At 46.3% G+C, this 23,681-nt stretch overlaps 1 protein-coding gene across 2 annotated transcripts in view; it reads left to right on the top strand.

Moving 5' to 3' along the window:
• Window positions 1-13,070: 13,070 nt before the first annotated feature.
• Window positions 13,071-23,681, top strand: part of LOC142590654 (uncharacterized) — an 83,655-nt gene continuing 73,044 nt past the window's right edge. For both annotated transcript variants that reach the window (XM_075703032.1, XM_075703033.1), the window contains exon 1: window positions 13,071-13,857. In XM_075703032.1, coding sequence (XP_075559147.1) covers window positions 13,521-13,857 — 337 coding nt within the window. In that variant the 5' untranslated portion in view covers window positions 13,071-13,520. The remainder of the gene's footprint in view (window positions 13,858-23,681) is intronic.

Below are 23,681 nucleotides of genomic sequence, written 5' to 3' on the forward strand. Positions count from 1 at the left end.
CAACATAGAACAAAGAACAACTGGCCGCTAATGAGACCCAGACGAGGGCACATGTCTGTGAACGCGCAAATGGAGCCTCTAAAGGCAGGTTGCGAACGTACTTTCCGCGCCTACTAGGGCGCCCCTCGCGGCGGCGAGCGCGGAACCGGTAGGATGCGACCGGCCCGCTTGCGTTCGGAAAGCCTGTATGTGCACTGTTTCGCGCGTAGCTGTTGCCTTTTCTGAGCAATGCCGAAGTGCAACCCGACCTGTTGCGTAGTGGGCTGCAAGAGCACGTACACCAACTCACGAGGAACAAAGTTTTACAGGTTTCCAAGCCAACCGTATGAAGCAGAACTGCGTCAACACTGGATAGCGCTCGTCCGACGGCATAAGTTGTTTTATGTTCCGGCGTTATGCCAAGTGCGTTATAACGCTGAATTCTTTGCTTTTACAGCAATGATGGCAGCAACGGGACACCTGCAGTTAGTGGCGTTGTCGTCTGGCACCCGGGGCCCATAGGTCTTCTGCCCCCCCCCCTCCCGGTTTTATTCGAGGAAGGCGAGGATATCAATAATTTCCGTGTCGCTCCAGACGTATATGACACCTGCGCCACTGCTTGCAGAGCGTACCAGGATGCGCAGCAAACAAAGTAGTTTGTTCCCACACTGAACCGCTGTAAAACTGTGGAACTCTTTCCCAATCCTCTCCGATTCAAACAGCGCTAGGCCTTGCTGAGAGACTTGAGGAGGGGTTGCAGCCGGCTGAGCTGGCATACACCCTTCTGCGCCCAGCATATCAAGGAAGGGGCAGTTGAGATCACCAAAATTTTTGACAACGTGGTTTATTGGAACCTCCTTTGCACGCACTGAAAAATCGCAACATAAAGGTATCGCGCTTCCAGTAACTTGGGCGAAAATATTTTCCCAGCGTAGTCTAACGCAACTGGTAAGTTCATCCCCTTTTTTTGTGTTTGGGGAGAGCAACGTTAGAATACCTCTGCTAGGTCTTACGAGTCGTTCGTACGCCCCACGTTCTTGGATGAGATGTTTTGGATTCGTATTTGCCGTCCTGTACGTATGTACAGGGAAACTACGGCGGCGTCCTTGCACTTCCCTGCGATTTGTCTGCTGTCGCCGATCTTCAAGAATCAATGTCGCCTATAATTTTACGCGTCCACACCGTAGATAACGAAGTAACTTACGCTGAGCTTCACGCATCTCGCTGGTGCATTATTTTTCGTTTGCGGAATAAACCTAGCAGTCACTTCCGATCAGCGCGAGTTCAACACTTCCCTCACGTCGTAGACGTGCCCCACTTCAAATAGACGACTTCCTTTCTCTAAATTCTTTTCACGAAAAAAGCTATGAAGATCTTGTAATTCCCGAAACCCGGTTAAAATTAATATCGGCACGCTGTTTCGCGCCATCGCTACCGTTTGACAGGAGACCAAACACGCTGCGCGGGCTGCTGACGCCGTGAGTAATCCTACCACATTCGCGCAACTATTCGTCAGATGGCGCTAGGGGTCGGAAAGACAGGGCGCCGCCTAGCACTTGCAACGTACCCTTTCCTCCGCCACCCCCGCCATAGAGTTACTATACTGACTCTAGAGGACAAGCTACCCATAGCATAGAGTTTCCTACAAAGTAATTTTGTAGGAAACTCTATGACCCATAGGGCCCACCATAGAGTTACTATACTGACTCTAGAGGACAAGCTACCCATAGGGCCCACGCATTGAAATCGGGAACCGCAAGAGCGGCGCCATGTTGCTAGGCGCCGAGGTTGCCAGCTCCTGAGACGCTTGCTAGACTTGGTGACAGTAGTCAGTTTTAATCCGGCAACCGTAGCAGCGTAGCAGCATGGCGTTAGGGTGGCTAGAAGAGGAGGTGTGAATACCGGTGGCGCTTTCCTTCGGGCGCGCGTGACCCCCCTGCGCACCGATGCCACCAGGGGGAATTTGGCGCTGCCGCTCGCGGCGGGGGACTCGTAGCCGTGCTGGCCTGCGCCTCCGCTGTCAGTTGGTCTCGGCGCCCCTTTTGGAGTGTTCCGCGCGACAATCCGTAATTCGAGGGCGAGATGCAGTCGGCAGCGAAAAAGAAGACGGAGCTTTGTGTCCGGATGTGATACTGGGTGCAAGAAAACCTCAGAAAAGGTATCTCTTCCGTGCCCCTGCCTGCAAACAAGCATTTGCCAAACGGGATCGAGTGGTCCCAATGGTCAGGCCAGGCTCATTGAAGCTATGACGTCGAGGTTCCCTGCAGAAGTCATGAGGTTATTTTAACATGGTTTTTCTCTCAAAATGGCGCATGATTGTTCAATGGTATTTCAGATGGGGCAGCAAGAAAGAGGCCACCCTTGATGAAACTCTTCCGTTTCTTGATGAATGGGAGGCTCACTCCAATGGGCTCGGCTTTCTTAGTAACAGTACTTCTGAGGGGCTGACGATGACCATCCATTCAACAAAACACCTTCTAAAGTACCTCACCGACAATGCTGACATCATGTACATGATGACTTCGAAACTGAGCCAAGACCGCCTAGAGCAATGTTTTGGCGTTGTGAGACAAGCGAGTGGGGCAAACAATCATCCTACCCCACCTCAATTCATTCTAGTCATAAGGTGTGTATACGTGCAAGCTTGGTAAATAGTACCAATGTTTTACAGAAGTTCGGCATGCTTAAGTAACAAATGTTGCTTGCGCACATCCAGGTGTCTTAGTTTCTAGAACCTCACAAGGAGCCCCAAGGACGGCAATGTGTCGTCGGATGTCCTGGAGTTGTTATCTGTTGGAGAGGTGCTGGCTGAACAAGAAAGCCACAGTGAAGACAGCGTGAAGGCTGTGCCAACAGATGCCGTGCAAGTGGCTGTGGACCACCAAAGTTATGTAGAGCACCGCAGCGACGCACGGCTTAAAGTTTATTACATTGCAGGTTATGGGGCGAGAAGGCGTGTTTTGCCCACACATTGTGAAGACTGCAAAGCAGCATGTCTTAGTGATAAAGGCAATATCCCCAGAGAACTTCCATCAGAGGCATACAAAGAGTGACACCTTGAGGGCCTTTTATATCCCTCAGAATCGTTCTATAAGCTGGACAATGCCCTCGAAAACAAGCTCACTCGTTTATTCAGTATAACACCCGCCGTGGTTGCTCAGTGGCTATGAGAAGAAACGGAAAACACTGAAACCTTGTGTGTTGTAAATTTTTTTCCTCACTTGTAAATAAACGATTTCATGACCAGATCTGTTGCTTCACCGTGTGCAATCATAGTAAATTGCTTATATGAGCGTCAAAATGACACGCTACAGGTCTGCAAGCGCAGACAAAAAGTGGTTTGTAAACACGTCCAGACGTTATCAGGTAATGTCTGCAGTTTACAGGTCTTACGGCACGCATAGGGTGATTGACTGCTAATCTCGAGGACGACGGTCGCATTTTCAGGGAGCCGATAAGCAAGGCGCCTGTGCGCCGTATGATGTCAAAAAAAATTGTGGGGTTTTACGTGCCAAAACCACTTTATAAAAATGGTTATGAGGCACGCCGTAGTGGGGGACTCCGGAAATTTGGACCACCTGGGGTTCTTTAACGTGCACCTAAATCTAAGTACACGGGTGTTTTCGCATTTCGCCCCCATCGAAATGCGGCCGCCGTGGCCCGTATGATGTCAGTGCGCGTTAAAGAACCCGAAGTGGTCGAAATTATTTCGAAGCCCCTAACACCCAGAGCCAGCTCACGAAATGCGCACAGACGAAACGCGTTTGAATCTCGATACAGTGCGAACTGGGCCCGTAAGATTTCGCAGGTGTAACGATGTGGGCTGACATAACATTGTTGTCATGATAAAGATTAATTCTTTGACGCTCGCAGAAAGCGCGCGATACCCGAAACGGGCTCACTTTCCCTTCGGTGGTAGAGATGCAGCCGACGCGAGGCTGGCGAGGCGCTCATTTCGGCTGCGTGCTTACCCCGCCTTGGTCAACAGCGCCGCCCCCCGGCATCGGTGCGCTGTGGGGCCACGTTTGCGCCGCCGGTATTCACACCTCCCCTTCTAGCCACCCTAATGTTGCAAAAGCCGCTTTCGCGATCTATCATTGCGACGATAGATCGGGTTTCTTTATTATTATAAGTACTGATCCAGCTGTAGGGCACATGTAACCGACAAACGGAAGTCTCGGGAGAGCACCTGAGATTATAATAAAGCAAGCGGCGCAGGAACTCCAGGGCACCCAAGGGACAGTGGGGGGATCAAAGCTCGAAGCAGAACGGTACGTAGGTTGGGGCCGCCGAGGCAGGTGTGTGCCAGGGAGTGTTCGCACGGACAGCTCCCCTGGCACGCGCAGTGTGCCTCGCAAGGTCGAGATACTTTAAAGGCGCCTGCGCCCATGATCTTTCTTTTTCCTCGGTGCAGTGAGCACGATTAACGAGAATAATATGGAGGGCGTCCGGTGCAGTCGCGAATGCGTCATGGCAAATGTAGCTCGCGTCGCCTGGCGTGTGTAGTAATATCAGAGTTGGTTGTATGAACTTTATGCATAATACGCTTTGTTACGGTACCTTAACGGAATGGGACTAGAGGACGGTGTTGGTACATTTTTTCGTACCGCCTTAATCCTATACCCCCCACTATAAACACACACACACACCCGCTTTTTTTTTAATTTATACATACAATTCCTTGCCATGACGGATCACAGCCTCCTTTATTTTTGAAAAATAGAGGAGGCTGTGGACGGATTGACCAGTTCAAGTTGTCAACTTGTCAGTAACTGTCATGGGAATCACTGTAATAAATACAATTCCACGATCGGATTGTTTACTTTCACTTTTTGTTGTAACACTGAGGACTACATGGAACTTTATTTTGTATATGTGAGAGAAGTATGGATATCACGAGCTTAAGCCAATGTGCGATACACAGACAAAGCAGCTGCTACAACATGAACTGCATTGAGGGCCACACAACACATACGTAATTAAAGGTGCAAAATATAGGGGGAAGCTTCAAAATACGCTCTGTAGCACTGCAAAGTATAACATATATTGTATGTGTACAATAAATGTTCAAAAGAACAATGCATCAACGTCCCATTTGCCTTCAAGTTTATTATCAAGTTCAAGTTTACTGAAGTTTATCATGAGCATATGTACAACAGGAATCTACTGACACACCCGCAGTCAAGGTGGCTGTTCGAGGTGTGCTGGCTGCCTCAGTGTAAGAAAAAGAAATTGGGTGAATGTCGACACCAGTACCACTGCTTCTTGCCTCTGACCTGCATGTGCCTCCGCGGCATCTTTGTGCACAAGTGTGCTGGCGTGGCTAGGCGTAGGAGTCATCCAAGAGAAAGAGTATCGTTTACATGGAGAAGTGGCTGATCACATTGCTTGTCGCTTTCCCTCAAATGTTTCCTTGGCGACTAGGGAGACACATCCGCAGTCAAGGTGGCTGTTCGAGGTGTGCTGGCTGCCTAAACGAAAGAAAAAGAAATAAATTAGATGAATTTCGATACCAGTGCTATTGCTTCTTGCCTCTTACCTGCATTTGCCTCCGTGGCCTCTTGGCTTGCGGAGTCTGTATGAGGGAGCTGCTGTGGCTAGGCGTAGGCATTATCTAAGCGAAAAGAAAAGGCCATTCAAATGGGGAATCATGGAAATAAATGCAGCTGTTATGTCTGCTTCTTGCACTCTTCTTGCCTAAAAGTTTTCAAACATAGTGTCCAGAACACACCAACACTTTGACTGCTTCTGCTTTTTACCAGCAGGTGTTGCTGCGAGATCCTTAGTATGGCTGCGTGCAGCAGTGTAACGCTTGGTGGAGGCATTTGAAGTGGTAGCCAAAAATATAAAGGATCATCCTTGTCTGCATGAATGCTTTCAATTTCTAAATGCAGTGGTAACCATCATTATTAGTGCAAGGCCCCCCACATCTATGCGGCAAGTACCATAGCTTGAAACTGAATTTTTCCTTTAGTGTTTCACAAGCGTATAATATGTCCACATTAGATTTGATGTGTTTGTTTTTATTTATCCCAGTGTGGATAGAGCATCCTTAAATTGTTTTTTATTTTTGCGTGTCTTGTTTTTGGTTTATTTCTGAATTTATCAAGCAGCAGTGTCACGATGCGAAAGTGACTCATGCAATGGCAATCAGCTTTTGTTTTGAAGAAAAACAATGAATTTCCTGACCCATTGTTTGACATCCCCTCACTCGCATAATTTTGCAGAGTATTCTACCTATAGTGACTTGCTTGACCTCCACTAAAGAATTTTGCATTTTGAAATAGCATTCTTTCGTTAAAATCATTTAAGACTTCTCATAATTTCTGTACCTTGGGCTTCTGATACTCTGCATTCACCATTTTTGCTTGTTTCTGACTAGAAATGTCTTCTTTAATTTAGAGCTTAAATTTTACCTTTGGAACACACGGAAGGGCTTGCCATTGCATATCTGCATAAAAGGGAAACATGTTTCATTAAACATTTGCAAAATCCAATTGAAGATTGATGAATGCAGCTTGCAGCGTGATTTGACTGAATGAGCCATAAAAGTAACTCATCTCACTTGGTAAATTAAAGCACATATTAGTGTGATGTAGTACAAGATATGTTACACTGGCGTGGTGGGTTCTCTTGCTCATACAGCAAAATAATCGGTGCGCGAGAAAAAAATTATTTTTGCACACCCCTTGTACACACTGATTTAAGGAAAATGAGCTGGAGCTGTCCACATGATCTACTTATTTTACCTGCGAGTATGGTCAACAAAAATGTGTCCCAGCTGCTTAGTGGTACTTGAGATTATGCCAGTATTGCATATGTTCCTGTTGTCTAAAATAATTGAATTTTGAAAATGCTCGCAGGGATCTGATGTGAATATCTGCAGTTTATGGATACATGTAAAAGACTCAGCATCAAGTGCAAGTGAACGGTCCCACAGGCGCGGAGTCGATCATGCAAATAGATTCGCTGCACAAATATTTGTGACCAGAAAAGATATGCCACATGAAATGGCATGCAAGGAAGTGTTGAAAATATTGCACAGTTAATAAAACGCCTACGCTATTAATATGTGGGTTGCTGCACTCGTTATGCAAAACGGAGGTGAGGCGTGCAGACAGGACACAAGAGTAGAGTCTAAGTGGACAACACGAGCGCCGTCCACTTCTCTACTCTTGTGTCCTGTCTGCACGCCTCACCTCTGTTTTGCATAATGAATCCTTACCAACTAGCCCAGCTTTCTGTCGTTCTAAGTCTCGATGCACTCGATTTCGTCCGCATTAGGCACTCGCCTCTTGATTACTTCGTGGCACAGAAATACTCGGCATCACACTGTTTTTCTGCTGTGGCCTTTGTAGAAGCATGATTGCTAGTGTGTTTTTTTTCTTGTATGTTATGTATTCTTCACCAATGTCTGAAAATGCCTGCATATGTGATAGATTTGTATGTGTTTACATGCTTGTATATTTCTATGTATACCCACCCTGCTATGATCTGATTTCAGATCGCAGTATTTATAAATAAATAAATAAATAAATAATAAATAAAGCGCAACAATTAAACAGATTCTATGAGTTGCTTGTGGCTTCGCCAGCACAATTCCACTGCGCTGGTCCGCCTGTCCAGCAATTTCCTACTGAAGGGAAACCAAATAAAAACACCGCTCCGCATGTAGAAAAATGCTCTACTGTGACGCTTCTCAAACGATTGTGATGCACCACAAGAGCTGCATACTCGCGGTACGTAGGAGATACAACAAGGAGACGTCTCAACAAGGAGATACATTCGTTTACTTACATGTGACGGTATATGCCAGAGCACTTCGGGGCTTCGGTGGCACATAAGGCACGAGTGTGTCTTAGCGTCCGCTGTCGACGCGCGATCGCATGTCAAACCTAAACTGTGCGAAACTACTACGCATCCAAAAAACAGATTCGAAACCGAAATTCGCGTCATCTTTTATTGCATGAATGCGTACATCGTGATTTACATAAGTCACGGACTTAGCGATCGCTTTCTGTAAACTTAATATTGACGAACCACCTTCATAAAGCCATCAGGTATGCGTTTTTAGATGACAAACCATAAGGTGACCTGTACTTGTTTTCAGCGCTTTCAATAGTAATTGCGCTGGCCACATTGACCAGTAGCAACAGGGCGGCGCCCTAGAGGTTCCCACTTTCCCGGCCCAGCTTTTCCTCTAGAGTTGTTCTACTAACTCTATGACCTCCGCTGCATGGCTGCACCACTCGTTTCAAGCGCAGCGCACCAAACACACATTCAGCGCTGAACAGTGGGCGGTCGACGCAGTTGCATTTACATGACTTGCAGCGAGCAGCAGATCCCTCGATGTCCATTAAGCAAAGTCGGACACGGCGACGCCACATCGCGGTTCGCAGAACTTCGCTGCCGAGGCGCTACGCCACTTCGACATTTCAATTGTCACCACCGCCGGGTTCTCAAGAAAGCACGGTCACACAACGCTGATTCTGTACTGCCAGATCTCACCGAGGCCAAAGCTGCACTGCCGCACCGCCACTACTCACGGCTTTCCGCCAAGTAACACAGAACCTACAACCAACACACAAGCAACGCACGTACATACATGTACATGTACAATCACATCAGCAATGTTGAACAACGCGCGGCCCAGACGTTGCCAGCATCGCGCCTTCTCAAAAATCCCTAAACGATGCTGTCCCTAGGCACCTAGGATCAGGTCACGTGAGGGATTTTTGTACGACAAATAGACGTACGCGAAAAGCGTATCTCATCATCATCATCATCATCAGCCTAGTTACGCCCACTGCAGGGCAAAGGCCTCTCCCATACTTCTCCAACTACCCCGGTCATGTACTAATTGTGGCCATGTTGTCCCTGCAAACGTCTTTATGTCATCCGCCCACCTAACTTTCTGCCGCCCCCTGCTACGCATCCCTTCCCTTGGAATCCAGTCCGTAATCCTTAGTGACCATCGGTTATCTTCCCTCCTCATTACATGGCCTGCCCATGCCCATTTCTTTTTCTTGATTTCAACTAAGATGTCGTTTACCCGCGTTTGTTGCCTCACCCAATCTGCTATTTTCTTATCCCTTAACGTCACACCCATCATTCTTCTTTCCATAGCTCGTTGCGTCGTCCTCAATTTCAGCAGAACCCTTTTCGTAAGTCTCCAGGTTTCTGCCCCATATGTGAGTACTGGTAACACACAGCTGTTATACACTTTCCTTTTGAGGGATAGTGGCAACCTACTGTTCATGATTTGAGAATGCCTGCCAAACGCACCCCAGCCCATTCTTATTCTTCTGGTTATTTCAGTCTCATGATCCGGATCCGTGGTCACTACCTGCCCTAAGTAGATGTAGTCCCTTACCCCTTCCAGTGCTTCGCTACCTATCGTAAACTGCTGTTCTCTTCCGAGCCTGTTAAACATTACTTTAGTTTTCTGCAGATTAATTTTCAGACCCACCCTTCTGCTTTGCCTCTCCAGGTCAGTGAGCATGCATTGCAATTGGTCTCCTGAGTTACTAAGCAAGGCAATATCATCAGCGAATCGCAAGTTGCTAAGGTATTCTCCATCAACTTTTATCCCCAATTCTTCCCACTCCAGGCCTCTGAATACCTCCTGTAAACATGCTGTGAATAGCATTGGAGATATCGTATCTCCCTGTCTGACGCCTTTCTTTGTAGGGATTTTGTTGCTTTCTTTGTGGAGGACTACGGTGGCTGTGGAGCCGCTATAGACATCTTCCAGTATCCTTACATATGGCTCATCTACACCCTGATTCCGTAATGCCTCCATGACTGCTGAGGTTTCGACTGAATCAAACGCTTTCTCGTAATCAATGAAAGCTATATATAAGGGTTGGTTATATTCTGCACATTTCTCTATCACTTGATTGATAGTGTGAATATGGTCTATTGTTGAGTAGCCTTTACGGAATCCTGCCTGGTCCTTTGGTTGACAGAAGTCTAAGGTGTTCCTGATTCTATTTGCGATTACCTTAGTAAATACTTTGTAGGCAACGGACAGTAAGCTGATCGGTCTATAGTTTTTCAAGTCTTTGGCGTCCCCTTTCTTATGGATTAGGATTATGTTAGCGTTCTTCCAAGATTCCGGTACGCTCGAGGTTATGAGGCATTGCGTATACAGGGTGGCCAGTTTCTCTAGAACAATCTGACCACCATCCTTCAACAAATCTGCCGTTACCTGATCCTCCCCAGCTGCCTTCCCCCTTTGCATAGCTCCTAAGGCTTTCTTTACTTCTTCTGGCGTTACCTGTGGGATTTCTAATTCCTCTAGGCTATTCTCTCTTCCACTATCGTCGTGGGTGCCACTGGTACTGTATAAATCTCTATAGAACTCCTCAGCCACTTGAACTATCTCATCCATATTAGTAACGATATTGCCGGCTTTGTCTCTTAACGCACACATCTGATTCTTGCCTATTCCTAGTTCCTTCTTCACTGTTTTTAGGCTTAATTCCTCCGTTCCTGAGAGCCTGTTAATTTCTATCCATATTATAGTTCCTGATGTCCGCTGTCTTACGCTTGTTGATTAACTTAGAAAGTTCTGCCAGTTCTATTCTAGCTGTAGGGTTAAAGGCTTTCATACATTGGCGTTTCTTGATCAGATCTTTCGTCTCCTGCGATAGCTTACTGGTTTCCTGTCTAACGGAGTTACCACCGACTTCTATTGCGCACTCCTTAATGGTTCCCATGAGATAGTCGTTCATTGCTTCAACACTAAGGTCCTCTTCCTGAGTTAAAGCCGAATACCTGTTCTGTAGCTTGATCCGGAATTCCTCTAGTTTCCCTCTTACCGCTAACTCATTGATTGGCTTCTTGTGTACCAGTTTCTTCCGTTCCCTCCTCAAGTCTAGGCTAATTCGAGTTCTTACCATCCTATGGTCACTGCAACGTACCTTGCCAAGTACGTCTACATCTTGTATGATGCCAGGGTTCGCGCAGAGTATGAAGTCGATTTCATTTCTAGTCTCACCATTCGGGCTCCTCCACGTCCACTTTCGACTAACCCGCTTGCGGAAAAAGTTGTTCATTATCCGCATATTATTCTGTTCTGCAAACTCTACTAATAATTCTCCTCTGCTATTCCTAGAGCCTATGCCATATTCCCCCACTGACTTGTCTCCAGCCTGCTTCTTGCCTACCCTGGCATTGAAGTCGCCCATCAGTATAGTGTATTTTGTTTTGACTTTACCCATCGCCGATTCCACGTCTTCATAAAAGCTTTCGACTTCCTGGTCATCATGACTGCATGTAGGGGCATAGACTTGTACCACCTTCAATTTGTACCTCTTATTAAGTTTCACAACAAGACCTGCCACCCTCTCGTTAATGCTATAGAATTCCTGTATGTTACCAGCTATTTCCTTATTAATCAGGAATCCGACTCCTACTTCTCGTCTCTCCGCTAAGCCCCGGTAACACAGTACATGCCCGCTTTTTAGCACTGTATATGCTTCTTTTGTCCTCCTAACCTCACTGAGCCCTATTATATCCCATTTACTACCCTCTAATTCCTCCAATAACACTGCTAGACTCGCCTCACTAGATAGCGTTCTAACCTTAAAGGGACACTAAAGGTTACTATTAAGTCAACGTGGACTGTTGAAATACCATCCCAGAAACCTCGAAACGCTTGTTTCGTGCCAAGGAGAGACTTATTTTAAGAGAAAATGCGTTCTGAAGCGTCCGCGTACCTCTAGCGCAGTTCAAATCGCCCGCCCTCCGATCGAGGAGAACTGACATCATGGTCTCATAGTGACGTTGCGCCATCGGTGAGTAGAACGGCGTCCGCAGACGGCGCTACGGGTTTTCTGCGCAAAACGCGAACGCGCGGCCAGAAACAGAGCCAAGACAGAGCCGACAGCAGAGCGAAAGCGGGAGTATGGTGGCTAGCGGAAGGAGAAACGAATTACGTCCCACGTTACGTCCCACGGCACACGGAGAGTCCGTTTTCGTTAAACTATAGGCTGCAGCGAGCTCGCAGCGTGGTCGGCGTGGTCTATGAGAAGCGACGAGCCTTTTCGCACTCGCAACAGGGCATAAAAATGTGCGAATCGACGCAAAACTCGGCCTAGAAACGTGCTTCGCCACAGCCAGGGCTCAATACGACCCAAGCTGGCACGACCCAGATGTCGTTTCCCGCACCGCCACCAGGCGCCGCTACTATACCTCACACTCCAGCGCAAGACGCCCATAAGCTGGTACTTCATTCTATGACGCTAACTTCGACGCTCGTCGCAATGGACCCTGACACCGACAGATTGGCTCGCGATGGTGGGCTCAACTTCAGCGATTTGAGCACCGACGAGCGCGACCTGCTTCTGAGGGCTCGCACTGCCGGCGTCGTTGCGTACTACGACGGCGGCCTCGACACCGGCTCTCCGGAGCGGGAAAGCAACGAGGGCTTCCCACGACATCACATGGACGTGGCATTCTCGCTGCTTGTTCCAAATGAAAGTTTCGCGAGCAGAACCCTCACAGCACGACGCGATAACGAAACTACTGAAACTCCAAAGCGTGCGCGGCGCAGAGTCGAGCGAAAACGAAACCTTTCGAACAGCCATATTACTGCAGGGTAACGTCAAAATGTTATTTTTTCCTAGAATCGAATAGACGTAGACAAGTAGCATTTTTTCCGGCTTATAATCGAATGAAATGATATTTTTAATACGAGTAGTTGAGTATTAGTAACAGAAATTATGAGGAGACCTTTCGTCATCGGTCTAGTACCGGAATGTCGCTGGGGGGTCTCAAATCGTGTCATGCATTTACCTCAATTTCTCGGTTACTAAAGCTCTGTTCGCGATTATATTGACGCCTTAGACGTTCTAGAACATTGCTCTACCACTTTAACTTGAGTTTCTGGTAACCTTTAGTGTCCCTTTAAACGTTGCCAGGTTCAGATTCCAATGGCGGCCTGTCCGGAAATTGGCCAAGGCAAGCCAATGGATTGATGGATGGATGATTGTGGTCAACCCTTTGAATGGGGCGGCGGCGGCGCGCGCCACCTAGCCTTCTCATTGGCCTTCTACTTCTATTTACTTCTATCACAGCGCCGCCAATATTTGTTGTCGTCGCGCGCCTTCCTGCTAGACATGCTTATTCCACCGTACACTCTTCGATTGCAGAGGGCGATGGCACAGTACGAACCTTCCGTTGGTTTTTTATTCTATCACCTTCCTGCGAAGGAGCGCTCCCAAATCACAATGCGACGCGTGCAACTGCACCGATTTTCGTCGTTTCAGCCGCAGCATTGCCACAAGTTGCAGTTGTTTTTGTGCTAGTTTGTGCGCAGTGACAACGCTTATCCGCCGGCCCTGAAGTGCGTGCATGGCCTTTGTGGCGAAGTGACAGCTCGCCCGCGACTGACAGCGTCTTGTCTTGGTCTTGTCACACAAAGGCACATTTTGCGAAAACGCAGAAAGGCGCGACCCTGCGTTGGTGCTTTGCACCTTTCAACGTTTTGCCGTGCGGGTGCGGAACTGACAGCCCAAGTGGCCGCCAGCACCGATATGCTGGAGGAAAACATGAAAGCGCCGCGCTGCGCCGTGTGCGGCCTGCGGAGCGCAGCGAACGCTGTGCTTCTCCCGCTGCCAGACCTGAGAACCCACGCGGAGGTGTACCATGCCTGGATCGACTTCGTGCGCGGATGCCCCGACAAAGCCTACTGGGAGCCCGATAGCCACACCGGCTTCGTCTGCACGCTGCATTTTACGTCCAACTGGCTCAGGCGAATCGGGGGCAAGTTTCTGAGTGCCAGGGCCGGCGCGGTGCCCACGCTGTACCCGAGTCGGGAGCAACTCCGCCGCATCGCCGAGGCCAACAGCGTTGTCGCTGCAGCCGCGCAGGGTTTGTTGAATAAGTACGCCTGGTGTGCGTGCAACTTATTACTGCTTCGGCACTTACTCATTATGGTTCCTGTTTGCATGACGCGTATGAACGACACACATAAACAATGATGCTCGTTATGTATGGCTTAAACTACTGTCAAAGATTCTGCAATATGCAAACCACTTGTCAAGCTTCCTAGGCAAGCGGTCTTGCAAGTTGTCATACACATTGAGAAAGAATTGCAGAAGTGTGTAACGCTGGGCTAGTTGGTTAAGCAGGATCGAAAATGGTGAAAGCAGCGCAAAAACGACGCTACGCAGAAGAATATGTGTGTGTTGTCGTTCTTTCGCTGTTTCCACCCGTTTTGCAATATTGCAACGACAACCTTATAAACGCAGCACAAAATGAACATTTGCATGCTAAATTTGACATTGTGTTATGCCCGTCAAGCATTAACACTCAACTAGGAACTCTGCTAGAGGTAAATGTTTCTACTCTTAGACATAATCAGAGCAGCTGCATTCCAATGCGGATGACATGCACAAATATTCATGAACTCTGATATTGGTGCATGTTGAACGAACATTGTCGGTTTCAAAGTGATCAGGAGGTCTTCACTGCGGCACTTTTCATAAGCGAACTGTGTCTTTGAGATGTAAGATCATCAGCAGTTATCATTATCAGGTCAGTGGTAACCAATCACACAGCATGGGCCTGAAAAAAATTTGTGGAATCTGTGCAGGAAGCAAGCCAAACCTTCTTTGATGTTTGTGATGAACACTGTTCATGTTTAAAGACTATTTGCTAATGTAGAGCACATTACAAATTTGGACAAATCTTCACTGGAAAATGCCCAGTTTGGTATAAACTTGAGGCATTCCAACACCGCAGGCACATACAACAGAAACAAGGCCTATCACGTGCACTGCACAGAACTCTTTCTCCACAAAGTGTTTGTCAGCACAATGCGTTGGCGGGCTAGTTGGTGCGAATCCATGAATACTTTGCTTAGCGCAAAACAAAGTATTCATGTTTGTCAGCCCCTTTCATGGCTGGCTAGAGCACGCAAGTGATATGCTTTCGAGACCATTGGCACTGCCTAATTTAAGAAGATGAAATAGTTTCTTCTTGGCATGTGCTGTCAAGTGGACAGGGAATCGTCACTCGCGGTCGTAGCTTTTTACATTGTGAAGCTCCCCGTTCAGATAAATCTATCTGCTGATAGGGGGAGCCACCAGGCTGTGAAGGCATAGCAACAGGAATGGCTCTTTATTAGAGTAATCACACGACCCATCAGCGGGCTAAGTCATCAGAAGGGGGGAGATGCGCAAAGCACAAGGCTATGACCACATATAGTGATGCCTTGTACTCCGGGCAGCACATGCTCAGAAGCAACTATTTCATTTGTTTCTTGAGGCATGCAGCACCAAAGGTCTCAGAAGCGCATTGCTCCCGCGCTCTAAACAGCCTTGACATGGGCTGTACTTGTTTGCACCTGTGAACGATATGGTCCTGTTCCACACCTGTCTCATCACCAGATGATATATTTCCGAGTGAGTAAGTGCTTGAACTTGAAGCCACTGTTCACTGTCTGTCGATGCTGCACGACTTTGCATTTCTGGAGAAAATGTTCATTGTGTTCCTTGGTTCTCATTGCCTCGTTCTCTCATCAAGGCGTAGGGATACAGGATCATGTGGCTATTTCCAGATTTGGTGATTTCTCTGTAACACGGAAAAAATAATTACATGAGACATAGCACACGAAAACAACTAAATCGGGTGTTTTAAAACAATTATTACCTTTCTATCAAAATTCACACCCTCTAGTCATTAATTTAAAGTTCATTAATTAATCTCATCTAATTATCACCTGTTCAATTATGCAAAAATCCTCCTGGTGCGGTACGTCACTGCTGAAAGAATACGATTGGTTGCATCCTGTATATTCTCTATTTTATATTTAAGAGCTTGGCTAACTTTAGCTGGGACACTCTATTATATGCCTGTTTTCAGTGTCCTCCCAAAAATTTGATCATTCACCGAGTTTATTTTAGAAGAAATGTGGGGCTTATTTTGGGTGATGCGCAGGGAAATCTTGGAAGTAGTCTGGTTTAATTAGAGGCTAAATGAAAGCTACACCCTCGTTTTCTGCTTCTTTAGATGTGTTATGTGAAATGCGTATGTGAAAAAGGTGGCATCAATTTTATGTTTGGAGAGAGCAAGGGCCGTGTACTGTGTGATGAGTGCATAAGGTTTGAAGTGTGTAGGTTAATATAGCCTTTGCAGCAAATGACTAATACAGGTGTTCCAGAGCTTTACAAGTGTATTTTATGAACTGTGTAAAAAGCTTACCCAATGTCTTTAAAGAACTCCATATGCCATAAAGTTCACATTTTATGGAAATACGGGTAATCTTATGACATAAGAAGGCAACAAACAAAGACACCATGAACAACACAGGGGAAATTGCTTGTACTTACTAATTGAAATAAAGAAATGCCTGCGGCAGAAAGGAGGTTGCCCATCCGCCGTCAAGGTTTGTGAGTGGTGGTGCTGGCTAACACTCCCAGGGTTAGTTCTAGTAGTAACACATAAATACCCCAGAAAGTGGATGGAAAGACGGCGTCGCGGTAGCTCAATTGGTAGAGCATCACACGTAATGCGAAGACTTGGGATCATTCCTCCCGTGTGGCAAGTTGTTTTTTCATCCACTTTCAATTCCATTAATATAATTTATTTATTTCAATTAGTAAGTACAAGTAATTTCCCTGTGTTGTCCATGGTGTCTTTGTTTGTTGGCTTCTTATGATATGATTAATAAATATTGGGCCCCTCGGTTAACCCCCTTTCTTCTTGGGTAATCTTATGAGTGGTTCGTTGGTAAAGTTTGAAGAGTGTCGGTTAAATATGGGTATTGAAAAAAATTTCTTCAATGTGTGTGGGTTAACTAGAGCCTTTACAGTAATTTTTTATGCAGGCGCTCCATAAAGTTATAAGCGTGTTTTGAGAACAGCATAGAAATTAGCTCTCAAGTACTAAAAATTGGGGGAGTTTATGTGCATTCATGGTTGCAAAATTTACTTCCGAACCACGAATTTGGCTAGCTGTGCTGGAAAAAACTAAGAGTCAATAAGATAAAATTTGCTGAAAATGGGGGGAACGTTATGGTTGATATGCATGGGAAATTAGAAGTGTAAGTGAAGTGCAGCCTTTGTTCAACCTTTCTGAAGTGTTCAAGGAAGTGTTGTATGCAGATAATTTTTCAAATGGGTGAGTCATGTGAGAAATATTTTAAAGTGTAGTTTAATCGTAGGCAACTTAATGCAACTGCTTGCAAGAAACAGCTTCGATGGAGCAATTGAGCAACGATTTTGCAGTGTTGCCCAAGTCTACTGTCCTTCATTGTCTTATGCAAGTTCCCACATTTGGGTAGCACCAAATAAAATGTTGAATTTATTGCATGAACTGTTAGACGTATGATGCGAACCAGAAAAGCAGAGGCTTCCCCTGGATGCTTTTTTTGCTTTTTGCCTTAAAGGGACACTAAAGGTTACCAGAAACTCAAGTTAAAGTGGTAGAGCAATGTTCTAGAACGTCTAAGGCGTCAATATAATCGCGAACAGACTTTAGTAACCGAGAAATTGAGGTAAATGCATGACACGATTTGAGACCCCCCAGCGACATTCCGGTACTAGCCCGATGACGAAAGGACTCCTCATAATTTGTGTTACTAATACTCAACTACTCGGATTAAAAATATCATTTCATTCGATTATAAGACGGAAAAAAATGCTACTTGTCTACGTCTATTCGATTCTAAGAAAAAATAACATTTTGACGTTGCCCTTCAGTAATATGGGTGTTCGAAAGGTTTCGTTTTCGCTCGACTCTGCGCGCTCGACTCTGCGCCGCGCACGCTTTGGAGTTTCAGTAGCTTCGTTATCGCGTCGTGCTGTGAGGGTTCTGCTGGCTCGCGAAACTTTCATTTGGAACAAGCAGCGAGAATGCCACATCCATGTGATGTCGTGGGAAGCCCTCGTTGCTTTCCCGCTCCGGAGAGCCGGTGTCGAGGCCGCCGTCGTAGTACGCAACGACGCCGGCAGTGCGAGCCCTCAGCAGCAGGTCGCGCTCGTCGGTGCTCAAATCGCTGAAGATGAGCCCACCATCGCGAGCTAATCTGTCGGTGTCAGGGTCCATTGCGACGAGCGTCGAAGTTAGCGTCATAGAATGAAGTACCAGCTTATGGGCGTCTTGCGCTGGAGTTTGAGGTATAGTAGCGGCGCCTGGTGGCGGTGCGGGAAACGACATCTGGGTCGTGCCTGCTTGGGTCGTATTGAGCCCTGGCTGTGGCGAAGCACGTTTCTAGGCCGAGTTTTGCGTCGATTCGCACATTTTTATGCCCTGTTGCGAGTCCGAAAAGGCTCGTCGCTTCTCATAGACCACGCCGACCACGCTGCGAGCTCGCCGCAGCCTATAGTTCAACGAAAACGGACTCTCCGTGTGCCATGGGACGTAATGTGGCACGTAATTTGTTTCTCCTTCCGCTAGCCACCATACTCCCGCTTTCGCTCTGCTCTCGGCTCTGTCTTGGCTCTGTTTCTGGCCGCGCGTTCGCATTTTGCGCAGAAATGCCGTAGCGCCATCTGCGGACGCCGTTCTACTCACCAATGGTGCAACGTCACTATGAGACCATGATGTCAGTACTCCTCGATCGGAGGGCGGGCGATTTGAACTGCGCTAGAGGTACGCGGACGCTTCAGAACGCATTTTCTCTTAAAATAAGTCTCTCCTTGGCACGAAACAAGCGTTTCGAGGTTTCTGTGATGGTATTTCAACAGTCCACGTTGACTTAATAGTAACCTTTAGTGTCCCTTTAAGGCCAACCACTGGCATAGGTTGGCATGTGTGAGCATGTGCCTTCATGTCAAAAGTGTTGATCGCCAACAGGTTAAAGCATAAACCTCATGCAAGAGGTTTTGCCCACGACGGCGACAAGCGTCGCAATGGAGACGGCTGTTGCATTCGCTTGTCACCTAAAAGTCGTACCATAGAGAAAGGATTCAACAAGAGCGGACACTCCCATACAGCCCAGCGGCTGAATTGACTGCAGAGCACCAAGCCGCCGACATTAATACCTGAACAACACTTTCACTCTTTGGTGCGCATGTTTTGAACACTAGCTGGAACGCCTTACGCCAGCTGCGCTGATCAGCGCAGCGATTCTTTTTTTTGCTTCTGCTGCTCAACCACGTGCAGTCTTGGTGTGGAATTATTAATGATTGCGAATGATCTTTACAAGCCTCCATCAAATATGTGCCATGTGCAATTTCATATAGAAGACGTAAGACGCAGTGTGAAATGAGGAAATGTTTATTTTGGTCTATATAAATGCTCATTCAGGGCTTTTTGTTGTGGCACTAGGTAAGCAACAGTAGTTCCCATATGAAGCCCCACTGGATGTCAGCTGAAAAAAGTCAATTACAAGCATGTGTCATTTTAGTTACACCTTATAGAGATAGTGCGTGTAGAGGCGAAGCATGTGGAAGTGGTGAACGGGTGGCATTACAAACAAAAGCAGTTTGCTTTTACATGCATGGCATAGGAAATACCCAACTCATCCCAGACAATACCGTACATATCATGAAAACATCAGATTTCCTAGCATTCCCCCATTCTCGGTTATTTCCTGCACCAATACACAGGTGTCTGTGCATTTCTAAAAGAACTTGGCTTCAACCGACGCGATAGTATGTTATTATACACAGAAGTGGCCACAACACAGGCTCTTAACCAGGCCATTCTAGATGCTCGCAGAATTCCTTCTACTCGGACTCGAGACAAATGCTTGTGTATAAAGCCTGTTTTCGGTTGTTCAGAAGACAGAATTTTCGAGTTACAAGTTCCTAGTGTTAGAGCGCCTTGGCGTTATCATTTGCGTGTTCTGCCGGTGCAAGCAACACACTCCCGTGTTACCACTCTTGGAAATTGCTCTTTGCATTTTCCACAAGCGTGAGTACCGAAAGAAGGTATATGTTGCTGCAGGGTCATAAAAAGTGTCGCAAGCTTGTCTCACTAAGATTCAGTACATGCCAAACTAACTTTGTCACCATGGCCAAGTTGCTTTTTGCTGCGTCATGACAGGCACAGTGAGTGTGCTTCAACGGTACCCCAAAAAGTAACGAAATTGGTCACAATAATGGTGGGGATCAGAGAAAGCATCATGAACTTGTCCCAGTAAGGTTCTGTACACGCAAAACTGTGTCACACGGCCGAACTGCATTTCGCTAACTGCGTTACATGCCAGGCGCAGTGAGCGTGCCTCAAAAGTATCCTAAAAAGTAACTAAATTAATTACAATAATGCTCTTTTCTACAAACACACTGAGTAGTTAGAGTAGGTCCTTCTGATCATTAACTGACGCATCTAAGTGCCGTGTAATTTATTATAAGGTTTTAAAAATGTACATCGCTGTCGATCGCAGCACACTGCTTGGCGGAATTTTCATCCGCCCCTACCCATATGATGTAAATCACCCAATTGACGTCATGTGGGCGAGCTATCCGATTGGCTGCCCAGGGCGCGTCATCGATAATTTTTCCACCTTTATGGCAAACAAATGATGTTCGTAATAGTTGGAATGTTAGCATCATTTCAGGGTCACTTTAAGTGTCTCTGCCAAATTTTTTTTCATGTGAATGATATGCCGATTCAAGCTGACAGCCTGCTTGTCCAGAACGCCAACAGCACCATGATTGTAGCTCCAATTCCTTCCCCAGCCTCCTCTGCTCACCTTCAAGAACATTTTCTGATGGTGATTGACTGGGCCTGCAATAACAAACTTCACATTAGCACTGAAAAAAAGTGCTGCCGTGCACATCACCCACAACAAAACTGCAGCATGTCCAGCCTCCATAGAATTTCTAAATAAGTACCCTAGAGGGAAATGTGGTGCTAGAGTCTCATGAGCATTGCCTCAACCTATATGGGAATGACGGGAAGTACAGGCTTTGGATTGACTTCGATCTTTAGACTAGTGGCATTTGCTTGCGGTGCAGTGAACGAAGCTATACTCAAATATTATGGCTTAAAATCTAATTTTCTTTCTGCAGTAACTTATATAATGTACAATACGCTACATAAACTTTGTATGACTTGGAGATTGAAGGACGATTTACTATGGTTTATCAACAGGGCACACCAGGGTATGCATTCTTATGCGATTCTGTTCCTGATTTAATGCCAGAGAATAATTATTTATTTTTGCAACAGCAATAACAACCGTGCATGTACTTATATAAAAATACTCGTCAAGTATTTATGAAAATAAAAATGTTGCATTGTGAGAAAGTGTTGCGCCCTTGAGAGAAGTGCTACAAGTGTCGTCTGCTACGACACCTGCTCGCTGCAAACGCGAGACTTTTCTCGCAGATGACAGGCACTTGCAAACTCTCTTGCTCTTTCAAAAGGCTGCATCAGCTGTCATGATTGCTGAACGTCTAAAGTACCTTTAAGCACATCTGCTGCACTACTAACAGGGATGCTTGAGGCCTCCTACAAGTATGCTTCATTTTATTTTACCACTTCTGAAGCGTTATGGCGTGGCTTTGCACTTACCCATTTTGCAACACTAGACTACAGCCAGGAAGCAACAACCTTTCCTACCACAAGTAAGTATGTGTTCTCCAAATACAAAAACACGCATTTCAATGAGCACGTAAACAAGCATTGCATAATGAAGCCTTCAATAAAATTTGATTGTCAAACCACTAGAAGTACAACTGTCCATGTCTTGTATCAGTAGTGCCTTCTTTTTCCTATTCTGAAGTTTCATAAAGCACGTAATGCTACAGTGCCAACCTAACACACTTCACAAAGCAAGGTTCAAATGGTCAAAACAGCTTCTTTCAACGTTTACTATGCTGTCGCTTTCTCGTCAGGGCTTCGACACCACACCGCGACATAAACAGCGTCCCAGCCACTGGCCCAGCGCGCTATCGCCACTTCGAGCAACAGAACAAAGGCAGAGAGCTTTGCGTTGCACTGTCCCACTGCAGGTTATTCGCAACTCAAATCAACATTAGGGGGCGCTGCAAAGCCTGGCCCGGTCTGGCTACACTGTGCAGTATGGCGGCTTTACGGAGGTCCCCACGTACGCTGCCCTTGGTGAAAATATTGTTTGTTGCACTGCGATGTTAATTTGCGCTGTTTTGTGGGAGGAGAACGGGTAGTGGACGCCGAGCACCTCATTTTAGTCGGTACCAGTGGTACAGTGAGTAATTAAGTAGAAGTGGTCACGCGTGTGTACAAACCTCCGGCGTGACAGCGGACCCGCACGAGATTGTGGTGAGAATCGCCGACGCATTCCGGGACCCATCGATCGTGGAGGCAAAGTGCTCGTGCACTGCTGGATTGTCGCAAAAGTGCAAGCACATCTCGGCTGTTTCTCCTGGCACCTTATCCTGGAACATTTGGTGTAGTTGTCAGTCCCTTTAATGTTTCATCTCTACATTGCGTTTCAATGCTGTTCATATTGCAAAGATCGTATAAAGTGAAATGTTCATGTGCGTGCACCGTTGTAAGCAGAAGGGATCCTATTATGTGCCAAACTGCAACTTAGCTTCACCTTGTGCTGTGGCGCTTGAGGTTACCTATCCTGCTTATACATATCCTGCTTTTTTTTTTTTGCCGACATGACTGTTCTCCTATGGCTCATACGTTATTGTTTCACAATTTGTGCACGAGCAACTGCGTGATATCAGTGGCGACTCAGGCAGAACTCATGAAACCAACTTTTGTTGTCTTTGTTTGTGCCCTTCTTAAAGGGGCCCTGAAACTGGCATGCTGCATAATATAGATACCACGATCACCACAAGCTCTGTTCGCAGGACGATCAGACAGCCGTGTGTATTTATTGGTCTCTAAGTGATGTAGCTCCAGGCGTCCATCTCGCGTTTAGAGAGTGCCACACATGCCTGAACCACAAGTAGCAATGTGTAAAAAAAAAAAAAACTTGACCAGGACCTTGCTACCTTGCCATGCACCGTGTAGCTTCCAGCACACTAGCTGAGGTGAAAGGAGAAAGCAATGCATCAGTGCAATAACTACTAATTCCGCTTACAGTTCAATGATTCGAAAAATTTTTGCAGCAGGCGATGTCCTTTTGTAGTGAGGTAACTATGATCAGTCGGAAGTGTTTCAGTGCCCCTTTAAGTGTTTGTTAAGTGCTTTAAGTGCATGTTAAACTTTTATGTTACTTACTTTCCATTTATTGATATGTTGATAGTAAGGACAGCTCTATATGCTCTCTGGAGGTCAATAATTATCATTCACTGATGTTAAGTCTGCACGAGTGTCTCCCCATGTTGTATTACCAGTGGTTTAGTTATGCTTCCCAGGACATCCATTTGCACTGTATTCAACAAATTGGGAAGAAGCATAAATTATGGTACATATACCAGCTGGGGTCATTTGAATCAAACCATTCTTTCAGGGTACTCAACTCTGGTGGCCAAACTTTTTAAACACTCATCGTATGCAGGTTTGACACTGTTCCATGTTACTTCTCATGTTCTGTTTGGCAAGATATACCCTCATATGCTAAAAAGTGCAACAAAAATGGGCTTGAGTAATACGTATGAGGCAAACACCTTTACACTAAGTACAATGAACAAAATATTGAATGCATGTGGTTTATTTTGTGAAAAAATACAAGTAAGGCAAGGGACAACGAACAGCCATTGAAGAATAACCACAACTCTATGCACACAGATCATAAGTGAACTGCAAATATCTCGGAATACCATAAGATGAAAACTTGCATCAGAATGCGTAGCGTAAATCAG

This window comes from Dermacentor variabilis, chromosome 8, assembly GCF_050947875.1.
Source record: "Dermacentor variabilis isolate Ectoservices chromosome 8, ASM5094787v1, whole genome shotgun sequence".
Classification (NCBI taxonomy): Eukaryota; Metazoa; Arthropoda; class Arachnida; order Ixodida; family Ixodidae; genus Dermacentor; species Dermacentor variabilis.